Genomic DNA, 20,577 nt, shown 5'->3' with positions numbered 1-20,577 from the left:
CTCTCCCCTCCTCCTCTCCTCCTCTATCCCCCTCTCCCCCCCTCAGATGGCCTCCACGTAGTTGGCGGGCAGCATGCCCTGCTGGCCCGTGCGCTCCACGCGCCCGTACATCCAGCCCTCGTCGATCTGCTGCACGTCCGCGATCACGTCGCCGTCCGCGAACGACACCTCGTCCTCGTCGGCCGCCGTGTAGTCGTACACGGCCCGAAATCGCTTCTGCGGAGAGAGAGAGAGAGAGAGAGAGAGAGAGAGGGGGGCAGAGAGAGAGAGAGAGAGAGAGAGAGAGAGAAAGAGAGAGAGAGAGAGAGAGAGAGAGAGAGAGAGAATTGAATTTTAACAATCCTTTATTTTTCAGTGTAATGGCGATTTCAAAACCCAATTTTTACACATTACCGACCAAAAAATCACTCAAGTGTACAAAACCAAAGGCAAAAAAATAGAAAATAAAAACCGCCCCTACTCAGTCACCCAATGCCCTCCGCAAACTGAAGCTCTCCTTCCACCACTGAGCATACTGCTCCCCTATAGCCCCATACACTCTTAAAAACTTCTAATGTCCTCATGGCCTTATAGTACCTGAATTCTACCATGACTCTGGCCTTAATCATGCCCCTGACCATAGCTACCGAGAGAGAGAGAGCATTAGACACACGGTCCGGTATCACATCTACAGAGAGACAGCTACAACGATATAGAGACAGACAGCTTAGACACACAGATCGGTACTATTTCTACAGAGAGAAAGACAGACAAATAGCACCGAACAAACTGTCCAGCGTGCCTTCTAAAGAGACAGACACAGGCAAAGAGTTCAAAGCAGACCACAACACTGCTTTTGCCCCAGCAAAAGTCAGGGCCAAGCATCGCTTCAACATATAAAGTTGATAAAGCAGCATTTAACCCAATGCCTAAGTGCTTTCACACATACAGGAGTTAGACACAGGCTCCTCCACACACACGGAGAGAGACTCAATTCAAAGCAACCTGAATTGAATTGAACTGAATTGAACTGAATTGACTCAGACTCAGGGTCTTTTCCAAACATGGCCGACCAAGGACCAAATGGAACTTTTGCAAACAGAGACAGGGCCAGGAAGAAGGGATCATTTACTTATTTTCTGCAGATTAATCAGGAATTAAGACCCAAAATAAGCACGTGCATCAACAGCTTATGACCTCTAACAGCAGACCGCAGAAGGGAGAACATTCTGCAATAAAGTCAAATAACAGTAACCTCAGAGACATTTAGGGTCTGAAAATGTTTTTCGGTATTTCTTGATTTGTCAAAGGGGAGAGAAAAAAGAAAGAAAGAAAGAAAAAAAAAAAAAAAAAAACCCTGGACAGGAGAGACATTGAGATTGACATGCAGTTCCTCACCCCAGCACTAGGTGGCGGTACAGGCGCAGGTGAAGGCGCGGGCGCAGCCGCAGCTTGGCGAACGGGCTCGGCGGGGGGCTGGTAGAGGGTGGGGGACTGGAACCCGGGGGAGGGCTGGTAGGCGGTTGGGGACTGGAACCCGGGGGAGGGCTGGTAGCTGGTGGGGGACTGGTAGCCAGGGGAGGGCTGCTGGTTATACCCTGTGGACACACGGACACACAGACGCACAGACGGAGGGTGAAATTACAACAAAAAAATAAGACCGGGACAGCAAGCTTTTTATGAGCCAATAACACACTCAATAACCCGACGTATAACCCATCGCCTGCCCCCTAATTAAAATAAAGGGGGACGTACGACCGAACGTTGGATATAAAAACGATTCCACTGTAATTAGCGCAATAGTGCGTGCAACAGGTGCGTTTTTGAGGTCATTCGTGTCATGTGACCTCACAGCCCACCCTAACCCCTTGCGGGGCCCAACGGTGGATCCCGATCCACGGTTTGGGACCTCTAACCTCTAGCGTCTCGAGGCTGGAGGTCGCTCGAGGATCTCTGTCGCTCATAAAACCGAACGGTCTGCTCCACCCTCCCCCGGCCCAATCGGCTTCGAGCAGCACCAGAGGTGGGCGTTTGGAAACGGTGCGAACTGGAGGCTCGTGTGGAAACTCGGGACCTGGTGCCGCAGCCTTTAAAAACCTCCGGCACAGCAGGCCAGGCTGCAGCTCAGAGGCGGCACAGTGTGTGTGTGTGTGTGTGTGTGTGTGTGGTATGTCAGTGTGTGTGTGTGTGTGTGTGTGTGTGTGGTGTGTCAGTGTGTGTGTGGGTGTGTCTGTGTGTGTGTGTGTGTGTGCGCGCGCGCGCGTGTGTGTGTGTGTGTGTGCGCGCGTGTGTGTGTGTGTAAACTGTGTGTGTGTGTGCGTGTGTGTGTGTGTGTGTGGTATGTCGGTGTGTGTGGGTGTGTGTGTGCGCGCGCGTGTGTGTGTGTGTGTACTGTGTGTGTGAACTGTGTGTGTGTGCGCGTGTGTGTGTGGGCGTGTGTGTGCGTGTGTGTGTAAACTGTGTGTGTGTGTGTGTGTTGTGTATGTGTGTGAGCATGTGTGTTCATATGTACAGATCTACGTTTACCTGCAGTCGGGCTTTGTGGAGCCTCTCCTCCCATTCGGCTCTTCTCAAACTCCTCATGGTACTTAATCTGCAACACACACACGCACACACACACACACACAGACACAGACACACCCACACAGACACAGACACAGACACACACACAAAATTTCAGAAGTGAAAAACGCTGACACGTCAGGAGTCTCTCATCTCAGAATGCCCAGAGGGTCACAGACAGGGTGCACAGGAATATTCCGGTTTGTTGAGCAGACAGGTAAAGTTCCGTACCTCTGAATGAAGAGAGACCAGTTGTAGTGACCTGATTACTGGCAAACCCCCCCCTCCCCCCCCCCACACACATACACATACCAAACACACACACAGTATCTCCCTAAATACACACACACACACACACACACACATTCACACACACACACACAGTACCCCCCCCCAAACACACACACAGTCACACAGAACCACACTACCACACACACATATATTTAACGTATGCCAGTATCTGGAACAAATCACTTGTTTTCACAAATCCGATTCAGAATGCACCCTTCAGACTTGGGCCCAGATTCTGTACGGCCTGTTAGAAACTGCGCCCTGTGGGATGTTCTGAGAACAGGCTGCAGCCACACCTCTCTACAGCGCTGTGAACATCATCACATCCATCACTGACTTACACACTCACATCACACACGGTCAGATTTAATCACAACCAGTGCAAGTTTTCCACGCAAGCCTTCAGATGTCATTCACCGAAGCGGCCAGCAGGGGTCTCCAGACCTGCCCTCACGTTTCCCTTACCGGTTTTCAGTCCTGAGGCTGAGCTGAAAACCCATTTTTTCTTTTATTTGGCGAAAGAAATGGACCGTGAGAGGAAGTGACATCATCACCGGCAGTCACGTGAGTTTGACGTTACCGAGCAACAGCGCAGCGCACGTTTTGAGAAGCGGTCAAAGAGCAGAGAGACCGAGAGAGAAAGTGGGGAGGGGGGCAGCACCTGTCTGGGGTAATGATGTCAGGGTGTGACGCAGGGGTGAGTGACAGCATGCTATCCCACCCCCCCAAAAAAACACCCAGGTGAATCAGCACAGGTGAGGCTTACCCGAACTCAACCATTTGCCAATGAAACCTTTTCTATCTCAACATCGCGCTTGTCACAGTACTTCCCAGAATTCTTTTTCAATAAAAGACGAGCATAAACGATCACCGTTGGATGTGCGTGTACGACGACAGAGAAAGAGAAAAAGGGAGAGGAAGGGGGAGAGAGAGAGAGAGAGAGAGAGAGAGGGAGGTAGCACAGCAGAAGGGGAAAGTGAAAATCCTGTACTCTCGCTCGAAGAGCGTTTGAAAGACTCCATTAGGAGGAGGTGAGAAACAGAGAGAGGGAGCGAGGGAGGAGAGAGGGGAGGAGAGAGCGTGTCTCGGCACGCGCTCGCAGAAGTGTGAGGAACCAGCCGCGGCTCGAGCTGCACACTGCGTGCGGCACTGAGGCCCAACACCGCTCCGTGGAATATTTCAGCCTTAAGCACACAAAACAGATCCCAGCTACGCACCAACTGTTCAGCCACGAATTATTCCCAAAAACGTAAATCTTTAATAGTGATGCAAATATGACGCCAATATTTGTGTGTATTTGCCCACAGGAGCAAAGACAAGCGCTCTGATGAAGCTCTGTGTGTGTGTGTGTGTGTGTGTGTGCGTGTGTGTGAGCGTCTCTCTGAGTCTCTTGCAACGATTTAACCACAGGAGCACACACAAAGAAAGCTCTGTGCGGAGTGGGCCTGAGTGTATTGTAATATTATTTTGCATGTTACTTATATGTATTCTTAGGCAATAGTTACATTTGTATTTCATGCCAATAAAGAAACTTGAATTAGAATTTGTCTCCCTCTCTCTCTCTCCTGTGTATGTATACATGTGTGAGTGTGTGGGTGAGTGGATGTATGTGTGTGTGTGTGTGTGTATCTCGGAGGGCTGCGTGTACGTGTATGCATGTGTCCGTCTCTCTCTCTCCTGTGTATGCATGTGTGTGATTCTATCGGAGTCTCCCTGTATAAATGGGTCTGTGTTGTGGCTGCATTATGTTAAGTGTACTGCATCTTGATTCTCTCTCTCTCTCTGCCTCTCTACCTCTCCCGCCCAAAACTACCAGCTCCTTAATCACACTGCCATAGAGCCACAATTACCCAGCGTCCCCCACACCAATTATCCCATTAGAGCAGCTCCAGCAGACGGCGGGCTATCGTGCCCGCGTGGGGAAAAAAGCCCAGCAAGGCGGCTTCGCCTGGCGTTAGCGCCACGGACGCTACGCTCAGCGTCGGGCGGGACCTTCCGGAAGGCGTCCAACCAAGGAGCGGGGGCAGGGTGACGGAGAGCCAATGCAATCCAAGCCCAAAAAAACAGGCAAAAAGAGGTTCTCGAAAGAGGAAGCTGCAAATCAATTTAAGGCCACGGGGCGGGAGAGGAGATGCATCGAGCGGAGCTTCCTGTAATCCACCGAAAACCCCGATCGATCAGACCGGGCAGCGGTGGGACGGCGAGGCGGCAGAAGAAGGACCGAGGCTGACCGTGAAGGGGCCGGGCGATAGTTTGTTTCCGAGAGGTGGGAGGAGTCAAAAAGACGAGGAGCAAGAGGTACAGGAGAGAGAGAGATGAGGGCAGGGAGGGAAATGGGAAAGACGGATGGATGGATGGAGAGAGAGAGAGAGAGAGAGAGATGAGGGCAGGGAGAGAGGGAGGGAAATGGGAAAGACGGATGGATGGATGGAGAGAGGGGGAGAGAGAGGGACGTACGTTGCTGATCTGCTCCTGCGTTTTCTTGATCCTCTGCATTTCCGGCGTGTCGACCACAACGCTGAAGCCCTTCCCTTTGTTCTTCTCAAAGTCCTCCTTATACAGCACCTGCGATGTGTACGCACACACACACACACACACACACGCGCACACATTCACACACACACACACACACACACACATTCACACACACACACACGCAAACAAACAGAGTAACATGAATCACTACACAGTTGCTGGAAGGCCCTCGTGAAAACACTGAAAACATCAGGAAGCAGAGTCGTGTGTGTGTGTCTCAGTTCAGCGTTCTGTGAGTCAGACGTTCTGCGAGTTAGTGTGAGCTTGTTTCTGTGGGGGCTGCTCAGACAGAGCTGTGTACTAGTCTCAGTTAAGTGTTCTGTGAGTTAGTGTGAGCTCGTTTCTGTGGGGGCTGCTCAGACAGAGCTGTGTACTAGTCTCAGTTAAGCGTTCTGTGAGTTAGTGTGAGCTCGTTTCTGTGGGGGCTGCTCAGACAGAGCTGTGTACTAGTCTCAGTTAAGCGTTCTGTGAGTTAGTGTGAGCTCCTTTCCGTGGGGACTGCTCAGACAGAGCTGTGTACTAGTCTCAGTTAAGCGTTCTGTGAGTTAGTGAGTTTGTTTCCGTGGGCACTGCTCAGACAGAGCTGTGTACTAGTCTCAGTTAAGCGTTCTGTGAGTTAGTGTGAGCTCGTTTCTGTGGGGACTGCTCAGACAGAGCTGTGCATTAGTCTCAGTTAAGCGTTCTGTGAGTTAGTGAGTTTGTTTCCGTGGGGACTGCTCAGACAGAGCTGTGTACTAGTCTCAGTTAAGCGTTCTGTGAGTTAGTGAGTTTGTTTCCGTGGGGACTGCTCAGACAGAGCTGTGTATGCGTTTCAGAGGCAGGGCCCAGGTGAGAATCCATCAGTCCGTCTGTCTGTCTGTCCGTCCGTCTCCATCTCTGACAGCAGTGCTGAAAGTCACTTCCTGTGCACTAAGAGAGAGCATTCTGGGTGCACAGGAAGTATCACCAGCGCCTTAAGAAAGCTGCCTCTGGGCGCGTGCGAAGTGGCGGGCATTCGTGCTTGTTTCTGCGCAAGGTGTGTGTGTACTCGTTTCTCCACTACTAGCCTACTAGCATTTGTGAGCTCAACAGTGACATTTGTCCACAAAATATTACAATATTGTCCAAATACCACAATTACAAATCGCCACATGGGAGATATTAGAAAAAGACAAAACAACTTTTGCGAATACATTTTCTTGTGGGGAAAAAAGTGATTGACTTCGTATTTTGACCATATTGATAAACTGAAATCGTTGGCTAAAACACCTGAAGCCAGGAACAGGAAGAGGCCAGCCAATCGGGAGAGGACGGCGACTACCACGGTAAGTATATCGAAGATTGATCCGGCCTCCCCACCACTGGAGGAGAACACATGGCCAATCAAAAGATGGCCACTCCCAGCATTCCCCAAGTCCTGCTTCCGTTTCTACTCTGGAGGCTGATCCATGTTCTGGAACTTCTGCCATTTATGCAAGGTTCCCACACACATCAGACTTCTATTTTCCATGACTTACGGAAAAACCTCAGGGATTATTTTTGGGGCAAGGGTCAGAGCTAATTTGGGTAATGTGGACACACATTCTGGAAGCACTGCGGGAAAAACATTGTGCGTCAGAGGTGGACACCTCCCCTCTCCTGGGACTGTGCCTTTCAGCGGTGGAAGTGCAAGGCTTCACAGTGAGTGGCATCACACTGACGAGTGAGGGGAGAAAGACGGCCTTGTTCATTTAGCCCATTCACGCGCACTTTTCAAGGTCAATGGGACATGATCCGTTTCCATGACTTCCCAGGATGAAAAGTCCCAGGGACCATGAGAACCCTGGACCTAATATGTTCTGCATAACACCATCTTTTAATAGGGCTACCACTGTCACAACAGTGACTGACATAGCCTTCATATGCTCTAATATAGCCTCCATGTCCTGTGACACAGTCACCATGTCTTGAAACAGCTTCCACTTCCTGCGACACGGTCTCTACTTCCTGTGACACCAGTCTCCACATCCTGTGATGCCAGTCTCTACTTCCTGTGACACAGTCTGCACTTCCTGTGACACAGCCTCCAGTTCCTATGACACAGCCTTCACTTCCTGTGACACAGCCTCCACTTCCTGTGACACAACCTCCACTTCCTGTTCCACTCAGGCCCAGAATCAGTGCCAGGATACGGCACCCCCACACACTGCCCCCTGCTGGCAGTAACCAGATGAATGATTAATAAGAATCCCCACAGGAGCTGCCCGGCCCTCTGTTTACTACCCCCAGGGGCAGATTGTGCCAGGCTCGGCCAGGAATGCCCCGGGCGGCCCCCTGCTCTCGATTGGCTGCGTCTGTGCGATAAGCCCCTCCCACCGACCAACCCCCACCATCCCAGAAACATTGCCCCAAACTGCCAGCCCAGCTCCTGACTGGCGTCCCAATAGAGACATCAGTAAGAAGGCTAAATATACACCCAGCCCACTGCCTCAGAACCGCACTCCATCCCAAACACAGCAGAACTGGGTACAATCTCAGAGATAACAGCCTGCAGTGTGTGTGAGGGCGTGAAACGCAGGTGTGTAATCAGGGTGCGTAGTGAGCGTGTGTAATGAGGGTGTTAACGTTCGTGTGTAATCAGGGAATTGATAGTGCTGTGTAATTAGGTTGTTGACGTTGGTGTGTAATGAGGGTGTTGATGATGGTGTGTAATGAGGGTGTTGATAGTATTTATGCGTTTGTGATCGTCAGTCTGCTTGCTGTTTGTAGTCACCAGTGCAGGCAGTAATCCCCTGTAACCCCGTTAGAAAACAAAATCAGACCCCAATCTAATCCGGATTTCCCCCGATTAATCAGGGCACGGCTGCCCACTGCCCCTAATCCCCCCGGACACTACAAAGAGGGGTATCATCAAATCGGTGCCCAGAAGCTGGAAGAGCCTCATCCACAGACACACATCCAGTAAGGGGCCTGCAGAAAATTATAAGCTGGAGATGAATGAAAGAATAATGACGAATGGATGAATTTGGCCAAAAACACAAATTAACGTCCCAAAACACGAGCTCACCCCCCCGTCACCGTAACGCTCAGTCAGATACGCGTGAACAATGGCGACCAAATAACACCAAATTCACGATGACATCACATCCTGTGATGAGCACAGCATAAGGACTCCTGATAAGGGTCATGCAAGGCACAGAGAGACGGCACAACGTTCACAGTGAAAAAGACTCGTGATGAATCCCAGCTGTGGTCAGATTAACTAGGGTTGTAGTCAAATTCAAATTCAAATTCAAAATGCTTTATTGGCATGAAATACTCTTGTACTTATTGCCAAAGCGTACACACACAAACAGGAATTGGAATACAAACAACAGTGAAATACAAACAACATTGTGGTAACGACAACAATGCAATTAACAGTGTGGTAATGGCCACACTGTTGTAGTCACTATGTCAGTCTCGGTAAGCTCAAATGACCGGCAACGTTTTCTGATTTAATGGGGATAAATGCTATGCCCTACAGCCAAGATGTGGCGAAGATCGGAGGGTCTCACATTAGCCACAGTCCGCGGCGGTAGGTGGTGTTTTCACACACACAAGAAAGCCATTTGGCGGAAATGAAGACCGTCAAACTGTGCCACGAAAGGCGTTCGCCGCGACCGCAGCGACTCGAGCCGACCCCTGACCCCTGACCCCTGACCCCCGACCCCGGCCCATAAACCGCAGTGCGCCAGCGGTCACACGCGTGTCAGAGCCGCGGGCTTGTGGGCTCAGCGAATCACAGGAGAGCACGCACTTGGGCTGCGGCGTCCCTGGCGCTTGGGCTGGCTGCATCAACAGTGACTCAACAGGCACAACTGGCAACCCTCCATCCATTTTTAGGGATAAGGAAGAAAGGACCAAATTGTGTCAAAATAAATTATTTCACACACACACACACACACATATATATATATGTGTGTATTATATACACACAGAGTGAATATATATATTCTCATGGTGAGAAGTGGTCACGTGACAGAGGTGAGCAGTCACAACAGTTGCCGTCACTGCAGTCATTGGTGTCACAAAAGAGGGACTGAGAAAGGGTCCAATTGAAACGGTTCTTGCTGGCATCGCCTCGGTAACTTCAGTTACGCCGCGCTCTACTTCTGGGTATTCGCGCTTCGGGAAGATGAGTCATCTGAAGCGAACCGGCACGCCTGCGATCGCCCCCGGCGACGGGGGTACCCCCCCCCTCCCCCCCTCCCTCCAGAGACAGGGGGAGCAGAGGGAAAAGCGGGGGGAAGAGATACGTGTGGGAAAAACACAACACAGATGGTGTTTTTTTTTTTTTTTTTTTTGCAGCGCTCCCCGTTTGACCTTTCGACCCCGCGCAAAGAGGCCGCCCGCGTTATTATCCGGAGTCGCGTCCGAACACAATCGGGAGCGTTAGGGGCTTTCGTACGCGCGCGCGAGCGCGGCTTAGCCCAGACGCTAACGAGAACGACGACAGCGTCAACAGGCCGTCGCCGAGGAGCGCTTGTGCTTTTCATAATTAATGGGGTTTTACGTTTCGCGCGAATCGCACGCGTGTGCGACGCTCGTTTCGCACGCGTGCAGACCGGTCTGTGCCCCATCTGCTACTGCACGCGCGTGAGAACCTGCGTGTTTTTATATGCATCTATGTGCACACAGTATGGAAATGTGCTTGCCGAGGTGGGGTGGGGTGGGGTAGGGGGGCTCAGTGCATTTTTGCCACTGTTTCACTATTGCTGTGTTGCTAGGGGAAACCTTATCACCATAGCAGCAGCGCAGAGTTCTGTCACACCCCATTACCAGACTCGGCAACATGACAGGGAGAGACCGGAGTGTGTGTGTGTATGTGTGTGTGTGTTTGGGTGTATGTGTACATGCGTGTGCGCATGAAAGAGAGTGAGAGAGAGACAGAGATAGAGACACAGAGAGAAAAAAACATTAAGGAATGCGAATAGAGAGAGATGAAAGGTTATAAGGAAGGAAGTCCTCTCTAAATGGAGTTTTAATCTCAAGAGATGTCAGTTAAGGATGAATGAAGACAGGACATGAGACCAGGGAGGGACGGAGGGAAGGAGAAAAAGAGAGAGAACAAGGGGGAGGGGGAGGTCAGAGGATAGGGAAGATTAGAAGAGAAGTGAACTGAAGAGACTCATCAACTGAGTACCAAGTGAATGAATACATAAAAACAGAGACAGAGAGAGAGAGAGAGGGAGAGAGAGAGACAGACCCACACAAACATCTGCAGAACAGGTTTTGCCACAAGTAAACCTGAAGCCGGACTGTTCCGCATCCATGCGCAGTGACACGCGAAGGCAGCGCAGCGAGCAGAGGAGAATCAGGAGGCGTAAAAAGTCAGAACGAGGCCGTCCGCGTGCGCAAGCACGACGAGAGGAGCGCGCGGACAGGAAGCGGGTGCAGCGGTGGAGTTAGCGGGCTTTGTGGAACGTGCGGCATCGCAGAAGAGGATGCGGGTGTTTTGGTGGGATAGGAAGATGCCAAAGCATAGGAAGAGTCTCACGGAACAGAAAGTGGGTTTTATGGTACTGAAAATGGCTACCACGGTACAGGAAGTGGGCGTCACGGTACAGGAAGTGGGCGTACCCACAGTAAAAGAAGAGGGTGTCAGAGGTAGCAAGTGTCAGAAGCTGTACAGGAAGTAGGTGTCGTCGGCATAGGGAGTGCCTGTTAGCGGTACAGGAAGTGGGTGTCTTCGGCATAGGGAGGTGTACAGGAAGTGGGCGTTGGCGATACCTGGCTCTGCATTTTGCTCTGCTGCTTGAGACGGAGGTTCTCAGGCGTATCGGCCACACTGGTGAAGGTGGTCTTGGGGTAGTGTCTGTAACACAGAGAGAGTACGGCGCCATACATTACACACAGATAAACACACACTGTAACACACAGAGAGAATACAGCACCATACATTACACACAGATACACACACACTGTAACACACTGAGAGTACAGCACCATACATTATACACAGATACACACACACTGTAACACACAGAGAGAATACAGCACCAAACATTACACACAGATACACACACACTGTAACACACTGAGAGAATACAGCACCAAACATTACACACAGATACACACACACTGTAACACACAGAGAGAATACAGCACCATACATTATACACAGATACACACACACCGTAACACACAGAGAGAATACAGTACCAAACATTACACACAGATACACACACACTGTAACACACTGAGAGAATACAGCACCAAACATTACACACAGATACACACACACTGTAACACAGAGAGAATACAGCACCAAACATTACACACAGATACACACACACTGTAACACACAGAGAGAATACAGCACCAAACATTACACACAGATACACACACTGTAACACAGAGGGAATACAGCACCACACATTATACACACACACTGTAACACAGAGAATGCAGCACCACATATTATACACAGATACACACAATGTAACACAGAGAACGCATCACCACACGCACGCACACTACACACCAATCCACACACACACATACCTACATACACACATGTATCCACCCATCGACACACATACCTACACACACACACACACACACACACACACACACACACACACACACACACACACACACACACACACACAGACACAGCCCAGCCCAGCCCAGCCCAGCCCAGCCAGGACGCTGGCAGACGGGATCTGTTGGCCATGTGTGAGCATGAGAGCTGTGTATGGAAATTTCCGGAGGCAGAGAGACCAGGGCGGCAGCAGGGGAGCTCTGTCCGGTTCGCACGAAGGTCGTCTTGCGACCGCCTTCGACCTTCTCGACATCGCATCCGGACGCGGGCGAGGTAAGCACGCACACCCGCTCCGAAAAGCAGGAGACAGCGAGCCCTACCGCTCCTCTCTCCTGGTCTGGGGGCTTTTGGAAGCACCCCGGCCACAAGCTGCAAGCGACAAAAAAAAACCACCCGCGACTGAACTGTCCCTCCCTCAGCCAGCACAGCACACAAGTCTTCACTAAAGACCTCCTCCAAACATGATCCCTCTCTCATCGGCTTCACACGTGAAAACCCCAGAGAGTTCAGACAGAGAGAGAGAGAGAGAGAGAGAGGTTCTGTGGCGGAAACAGGCCGGGTCCAGATGCGCTCGCGTTCACAGAGAGAGAGAGGTTCCGTGGCGGAAACAGGCCGGGTCCAGATGCGGTCGCGTTCACAGAGAGAGAGAGGTTCCGTGGCGGAAACAGGCCGGTTCCAGATGCGGGCGCGTTCACACAGAGAGAGGGGTTCCGTGGCGGAAACAGGCCGGGTCCAGATGCGGTCGCGTTCACACAGAGAGAGAGGTTCCGTGGCGGAAACAGGCAGGGTCCAGATGCGGGCGCGTTCACACAGAGAGAGAGGTTCCGTGGCGGAAACAGGCCGGGTCCAGATGCGGGCGCGTTCACAGAGAGAGAGAGGTTCCGTGGCGGAAACAGGCCGAGTCCAGATGCGGTCGCGTTCACAGAGAGAGAGAGGTTCCGTGGCGGAAACAGGCCAGGTCCAGATGCGGTCGCGTTCACACAGAGAGAGAGGTTCCGTGTCGGAAACAGGCCGGGTCCAGATGCGGTCGCGTTCACACAGAGAGAGAGGTTCTGTGGTGGAAACAGGCCGGGTCCAGATGCGGTCGCGGTCGACTCGGCTGGAACCCGCCACGTTACCGCCGGCCGGACCGCGCGCAACGCGACATGGCCGACAGTCCCGCCGCTTCTCGGTTAAACGCCCGTCAGAACCCCGGGTCAGTCACCTGGGCGCCGGCCGGAGGACCCAGACGGCCAGAGCTCAGGAGACCTCATGTGTGTCAAGGAGCAGCGCTTTCTGTTACGGTCATTCTCAGGGGTGTACTGGTGTACACACGGGTCAGATTCTCAGGGGTGTACCAGTTTACACACGGGTCAGATTCTCAGGGGCGTCAAAGTGTGCTAGTTTTGACACACCTTTCGCTATCAAACACTTCCCTGTATCTCACAGTATCTCAGAATCATACCCTCACTCACTTTCTCTCTCTCTGGCATACACACATACACACACACACACACACACACACACACCTACACCCACACGCACACACACACCGGTTCAGAACACAGCTTCCCTCCCAGGGCTGTCTCAGCACTGAGGCCACTGCGCAGCGCAGCTGAATGGAGGGAAGTGTTTTTATCTTCGATTAGTCACTCGGCCCACACAAAAACAGGCTTGTAAAACAGGCCCGCGTTAGACAGCCACTGATACAGCGGGCTCCAGGCTTGGGTAAATGGCCCTCAGTGCTTTAACCAGGCTCTCCGGAGCATCCCAACAGGAAATAAGAGCTCTATTCAGATCCACTGTGAGAGCGGGTTCTGCCACAGCCCTAATGGACTGCCTGAATGGGCTTACTGACCGCAGAGCCAGAGACCGAGACTGAGACTGCATTTGTCTGTTCTGAGCGCGCTCGTTCCTGGAAGGGGGCGGAGCCTGGCTGGAGCGCTCGCGCCGCGCGGACAGAAACACGCGCGCCGCACGCAGGCCGCAAACGCGCCGGACGAGGTGACTGCGCGAGGCATCGCACCCAGAACACCGCGCGCACGCGTAGTCTAAACACACATGCAGCAAAACACACACACACACTCAAACACAGGCAGTCAAACACACACACACACACACACACACAGTCAAACACACACACTCAAACACACACACACTCAAACACAGGCAGTCAAGCACACACACACACACACACAGTCAAACACACATGCACTCAAACACAGGCAGTCAAACACACACGCAAACTAACACATACACACACAGTCAAACACACACACACACACACACAAACACAAATACACATGCACTCAAACACAGGCAGTCAAACACACACACACACACACGCACACACACACACACTCAAATACACATGCACTCAAACACAGGCAGTCAAGCACAATAGCAGTCAAACACTGAGTGTGTGTGAGCACTCCAGCACACACACACTCAGGCACATACGCATTGGAGTGGCAGAATGTCCAGGCAGGGCACTGCCAACTGCACCCTTGAGCATGGTATTTAACTTAAATTGCTTCACTTAAAAAAAAAACAAATTAAAAACCAGCGGCGTAAATACTTTGCATGTAAAATCACATGCAAAATATAAGCAGCCCAAGTCGGACTGCGTTTCTGCCAATGGTCTAAATGTGATGAAACGCATCAGACGCTCAGTACAATCACAGCACTGGGAGGCGGGTATCTTGTCCGGACCCTTCGATTAGACTCAGCGATTACAGTTCCAGCTCCGCCCAGTTTACACACATACTGCACACTAGTATAGTGTGTGTGTGACTCTTCAGTGTGCTCTAGCCAGTGCGCAGTCTACCTCCAATCAGTGAAGACTACAAGATTCTATCAATGCAACCAGTGTGTTTTACCACATTCGATGTAACCAGTCTGTATTACAACACCTAATCAATGTAACCAGTGCGTATTACATTCAATTAGTGTAACTAGTGAGTATTACAATATTCTAATCAATGTAATCAGGGTGTATTACCACATTCTATCAATGTCACCAGTGTGGGGGGCATGATGGACTTAAGATGATTCCAAGGGGCTGTCAAGAAAATTGAGCTGTATTACTTCTGAGATGGGGTGGCCTGGGGTTTGTGGGGTCCAATGAGAGATCTTTTCATGGGGCCCAAAATCTCTGGTAGTGCCCTGGGATACAGCATTTCTCTCCTGTAACCAGTGCGATGCAACATTCTCCACCTGCAGCTTCATCCACATGCCACCACAATAAAGGCAAAAGGATAATCTCCATCAGCTTGATTCATGAATGTGGGGTTTGTGTAAAAAAAGCTTCCTTCCTCTATTGCTTGCTCGTCCCCTTCTCCCATGTGACCTGGAAGGAGCCACGACAGGGAACGCTTGAATCCTTTAATAAACGATGGAAGGAAATGTGACCTGTCCTCGTTTGTCTTCTTCGATGAACAGTAGGATTACCCACCATGTGAGGAAGCGATACCTCACTGGACCGCAAGTCCCACAATGCTTTGCTTCCAACAAGCAATTTAATGGGCCACAGAAAAGGCTTTCGCCTTTCTTCCTTAAATGGCACCACCACAAAATGACTGGAGTGAACGAGGATGTCGTGTCGTAATTCATATGAAAAAACCATCGTTCCCATTCAATCATCCCCTCCCCTCCTTCCCTGTCGTGTTTCCCTGTTCCCTTCCCTGTTACGTGTTCAGAAGGAATCCAAGAAAAAAAGCAAGTTGAGGAAACAAGTAAACACTTAACCTCGTGAAGAGATAGGCTTTCTTGGAATGTTTGTTCAAAATTCTCAGTCAGCATTCCAGAACTTCATTGCTTGCAATTACCAGTAGTGATTGTGACATCAGCATTAGAATGTTCAGTTAAGAACGTTCTAATCACGTATTTGTGACCTCACACCTTAAAGGGTTAAATAATTAGAATGCAGCCCAGTGCATGACATTTTCCCATGAGCCTCTGGGCTGTGTGAACCCTTTCAGTTTCCTGCCTCCCAGGTTCCACAGGCAGAGTGTGTTGAGTTGCCTTAGCACGGCACAAGGAAAGCACATGTGCAGTTCACGACATTCAGTCGTCCAGCAGTAAATGTGATTTACAAACAGCTTCCGCACCCTTTCCTAGAAAGTTTGAAAGACAAGGAACTGGGATGTGTCTGATTATTTTTCTCCAAAAAATCTTCATAGCAGATGTGGCCTTGTGAGTGCTCGATAAAAAACACACACGCACACACGCATACACATGCACCAACACACACACACCACAGTTTGGAGTAAGCCCTACACACAGTCACACCACTGCATCAGCTCAAATGCAGTCACTCCCAATGTGCTTCCCATCTCAGATGGAACACCTTCCTTTGCAATAAAGACCTCATATACAAAGCTGCATTTCTCATTTCTGCTTTACTTTATTACTCTTTGCATTGTGAATTCCACCAAAAACATTCTGCGGTATTGTCCTTGTGAGATGGGAGTGACAGCACAGCACAGGTAGACAGTGTGTGACAGCACAAGCGCACTGAGTGTGACAGCACAGCACAGGTAGACAGTGTGTGACAGCACAGCACAGGCAGACAGTGTGTGACAGCACAAGCGCACTGAGTGTGACAGCACAGCACAGGCAGACAGTGTGTGACAGCACAGGCGCACTGAGTGTGACAGCACAGCACAGGCAGACAGTGTGTGACAGCACAGGCGCACTGAGTGTGACAGCACAGCACAGGCAGACAGTGTGTGACAGCACAGGCGCACTGAGTGTGACAGCACAGCACAGGCAGACAGTGTGTGACAGCACAAGCGCACTGAGTGTGACAGCACAGCACAGGCAGACAGTGTGTGACAGCACAGGCGCACTGAGTGTGACAGCACAGCACAGCACAGGCAGACAGTGTGTGACAGCACAAGTGCACTGAGTGTGACAGCACAGCACAGGCAGACAGTGTGTGACAGCACAAGCGCACTGAGTGTGACAGCACAGCACAGGCAGACAGTGTGTGACAGCACAGGCGCACTGAGTGTGACAGCACAGCACAGCACAGGCAGACAGTGTGTGACAGCACAAGTGCACTGAGTGTGACAGCACAGCACGGGCAGACAGTGTGTAACAGCACAGCACAGGCAGACTGAGTGTGTGACAGCACAGCACAGGCAGACAGTGTGTGACAGCACAGCACAGGCTGACTGAGTGTGTGACAGCACAGCACAGGCAGACAGTGTGTGACAGCACAGCACAGGCAGACAGTGTGTGATAGCACAGCACAGGCAGACAGTGTGTGACAGCACAGCACAGGCAGACAGTGTGTGATAGCACAGCACAGGCAGACAGTGTGTGATGGCACAGCACAGGCAGACTGAGTGTGACGGCACAGCACAGGGAGACAGTGTGTGACAGCACAGGCAGACTGAGTGTGACAGCACAGCACAGGCAGACAGAGTTTGACAGCACAGACCAGACAGGGCATGACAGCACAGCACAGCACAGGCAGACCGAGTGAGACAGGATAGCACAGCACAGGCAGAGTGTGACAGCACAGCACAGCACAGCACAGGCAGACTGAGTGTGACAGCACAGGCCTCTGCAGACCCTTCTGTCCTTGGGCTGAGGCTGTAACTGTACTGCAGGCGCCAGGGAGGCTGTCTGCATCCCGTCGCTGATCTATGCGAACGAAAGCCTGGAGGTGACTTTATTACTCTTTGCATTGTGAATTCCACCAAAAACATTCTGGGGTATTGTCCTTGTGAGATGGGAGTGACAGCACAGCACAGGTAGACAGTGTGTGACAGCACAGGCACACTGAGTGTGAGAGCACAGCACAGGTAGACAGTGTGTGACAGCACAGGCGCACTGAGTGTGACAGCACAGCACAGGCAGACAGTGTGTGACAGCACAGCACAGGCAGACAGTGTGTGATAGCACAGCACAGGCAGACAGTGTGTGACAGCACAGCACAGGCAGACAGTGTGTGATAGCACAGCACAGGCAGACAGTGTGTGATGGCACAGCACAGGCAGACTGAGTGTGATGGCACAGCACAGGGAGACAGTGTGTGACAGCACAGGCAGACTGAGTGTGACAGCACAGCACAGCACAGGCAGACAGAGCATGACAGCACAGCACAGACAGAGCATGACAGTACAGCACAGCACTGGCAGACCGAGTTTGACAGCACAGACCAGACAGAGCATGACAGCACAGCACAGGCAGACAAGCATGACAGCACAGGCAGACAGAGCATGACAGCACAGCACAGACAGAGCATGACAGTACAGCACAGCACAGGCAGACAGAGTGTGACAGCACAGCACAGCACAGGCAGACTGAGTGTGACAGCACAGCACAGCACAGGTAGACTGAGTGTGACAGCACAGGCCTCTGCAGACCCTTCTGTCCTCGGGCTGAGGCTGTAACCGTACTGCAGGCGCCAGGGAGGCTGTCTGTATCCCGTCGCTGATCTATGCAAATGAAAGCCTGGAGGTGGCTTTCACATCTAGAAAAAGGAGGGCCGCTCAAACGCAGTTTCCTGAAAAGCCATCTCTGCAGGATGGCAGGACAGGAAACTGAGGTGCACGCTGCCACCCCAGGCAGCCATTTGGGCACCATGGCCAAACACAAGAGGCACTAGTGTGGAGGGGGCACTACACACTTCCATCCGCGTTAGCAAGTGCCTACTGAGAGATTAATTTGTTGTGTGAGTGACTGACAGTGTGTGTGTGAGTGAGTTTGTGTACGTGTGTGTGTGTGTGTGTGAGTGACTGTGGGTGTGTGTGTATGTGAGTGACTGTGTGTGTGTGTGTGTGTGTGAGTGTGCGAGTGACTGTGTGCTTGTGTATGTGTGTGTGTATGAGTGACTGGGTGTGTGTGTGTGTGTGTGTGTGTGTGTGAGTGTGCGAGTGACTGTGTGTGTGTGTATGTGTGTGTGTGAGTGACTGGGTGTGTGTATGTGTGTGTGTACATACATGTCTGGGCCCATTAATCCACAGTCTGGCCATATGGGATTATCACCACTTGAGCACACACACACTCCATTGTGCCCGGCGTATTATCTCCTGATGGGCACAGCGTTACTGAGTCCGTGGGAGAGGTGTCTGCTGCAGACTGAGGCCGGAAGATCCTGTCAGAAATGAGCTGAATGAATTATATAAGGAGGCCAAGACGCTTCGCAAGCCATCTGTACTTGCTACAGTCTAAATCTGTACACATGGGTGTATGTGTGGGTATTTGTGCATTCTGTGTGCGAATTGTGTTTTTGTGCGCATTTACTTGTTTGTGTGTACTGCTTGTGTGTGTTTTTGTGCGTGTGTTTACACGCGTGTTTGTGCATTTCCACGTGTTTGTGTGTGCCTGTGTGCATGCGTTTACGAGTGAGTTAGGGTACGTGTGTGTGTGTGTGTGTGTGTGTGTGTGTGTGCTCGCAGACAGCAGCTGGTGTCCACACTGTACTGCGTATGCCTGGGTGAAAGAGCCTAACACTTCAGACAGCCCCCAGTCCAGTCCTGACCGCCCTGATTCACACACAGGGTTCAGACCCCGGTGGCCCCGGTGGGCCCGGTGGCCCCGGTGGCCCCGGTGGCCCTGGTGGCCCCGGTGGCCCCGCTCACCCGCCAAAGCTCCCGCTAACCCAGTCGCCAGGACCCGACTCCCAGAGCGGAGGTCGGCGGGCACTCGGTAAAAACAAAACTGGGATGAAACAGCCCGGGGTTTGTGCAGACCGGGGGAGGACAGAGCCAAAATTCCACCGCTCTGGCCAGGCTCTGTGCCCGGGGGGTTATTTACCGTCTCAGGGAGCAAAACAAGCAGAGCCCCGGGCCGCTCGGCAGTCTCCACCCGACGGTACGGCCGTGCAGCCGAACACGTACGAGAGAGCGGGGCGGAGGAGGAGGAGGAGGAGGAGGAGAGGTGGGGAAAGAGAGAGTCGGTACAGAGTAATCCTAGTGAAGACACGAGGAGCACAGGAGTGCTTGCTGAAACTTCAGGGGCTTGCCTGAGCATGCAAGAGACTCCAATGAGAGGAGTTCCACGCATTCCCATCCACATGCATGCACATGTACACACACAGACAGACAGACACACACAGACACATGGACACATGCACATCCACGTAAATACAAAAGCATGGACAAACATGCAGGTATATACACAAAAACACGCAAGCATGCATGCACTTGCATATATACACAAACACACACACACACACACAAAAATGTTCACATGCGTACACATGCAAACATACATGCATGTGCACACATCCATAGACACAAACATGTTTGTCAACATATGCACATTCATAAACAAACACACACAAAAGCATGCACACAGGCATACACAAACACACACACGCACATATTTGCGCACACACAAACACATGCATGCACAAACATGTACGCACATACAGTGCATACATAGACGCAAACATGCATGCAAACACATGCATGCATTCAACAACATGCATGCACACGCAAGTGCACGCACTCAAGACACGAATGCACACATGTACACGTACATTCCTGCACCCAGACACACGTGCACGTGTGTCTGCACACACACATCATCCGGAGTAGGGAGGACTGGGCAAGGAGTGTGTGGGTCAGAAGGGAATTCCTGGGATTCTTTCCTGAATCTGGGAATGTGTGGGCTTGTGTGGTATTGGTGGGGGGGGGGGGTGGGATTGCAGTCAATTGTGCAGAACTCAT

At 51.5% G+C, this 20,577-nt stretch overlaps 1 protein-coding gene across 1 annotated transcript in view; it reads right to left on the bottom strand.

Moving 5' to 3' along the window:
• LOC118216782 (LIM and SH3 domain protein 1-like) overlaps window positions 1-20,577 on the bottom strand; it is a 37,985-nt gene continuing 17,408 nt past the window's right edge. The window contains exons 3-7 of the mRNA XM_035398268.1: window positions 11,098-11,182; window positions 5,290-5,397; window positions 2,506-2,572; window positions 1,378-1,577; window positions 1-216 (exon numbers count right to left, since the gene is read on the bottom strand). Coding sequence (XP_035254159.1) covers window positions 43-216; window positions 1,378-1,577; window positions 2,506-2,572; window positions 5,290-5,397; window positions 11,098-11,182 — 634 coding nt within the window. The 3' untranslated portion in view covers window positions 1-42. The remainder of the gene's footprint in view (window positions 217-1,377; window positions 1,578-2,505; window positions 2,573-5,289; window positions 5,398-11,097; window positions 11,183-20,577) is intronic.

The sequence above is a fragment of the Anguilla anguilla genome, chromosome 17, assembly GCF_013347855.1.
Source record: "Anguilla anguilla isolate fAngAng1 chromosome 17, fAngAng1.pri, whole genome shotgun sequence".
NCBI classification, from domain to species: Eukaryota; Metazoa; Chordata; class Actinopteri; order Anguilliformes; family Anguillidae; genus Anguilla; species Anguilla anguilla.
The sequence above is the reverse complement of the archived record's forward strand: the minus strand, read 5'-3'. Positions and strand labels throughout refer to the sequence as shown.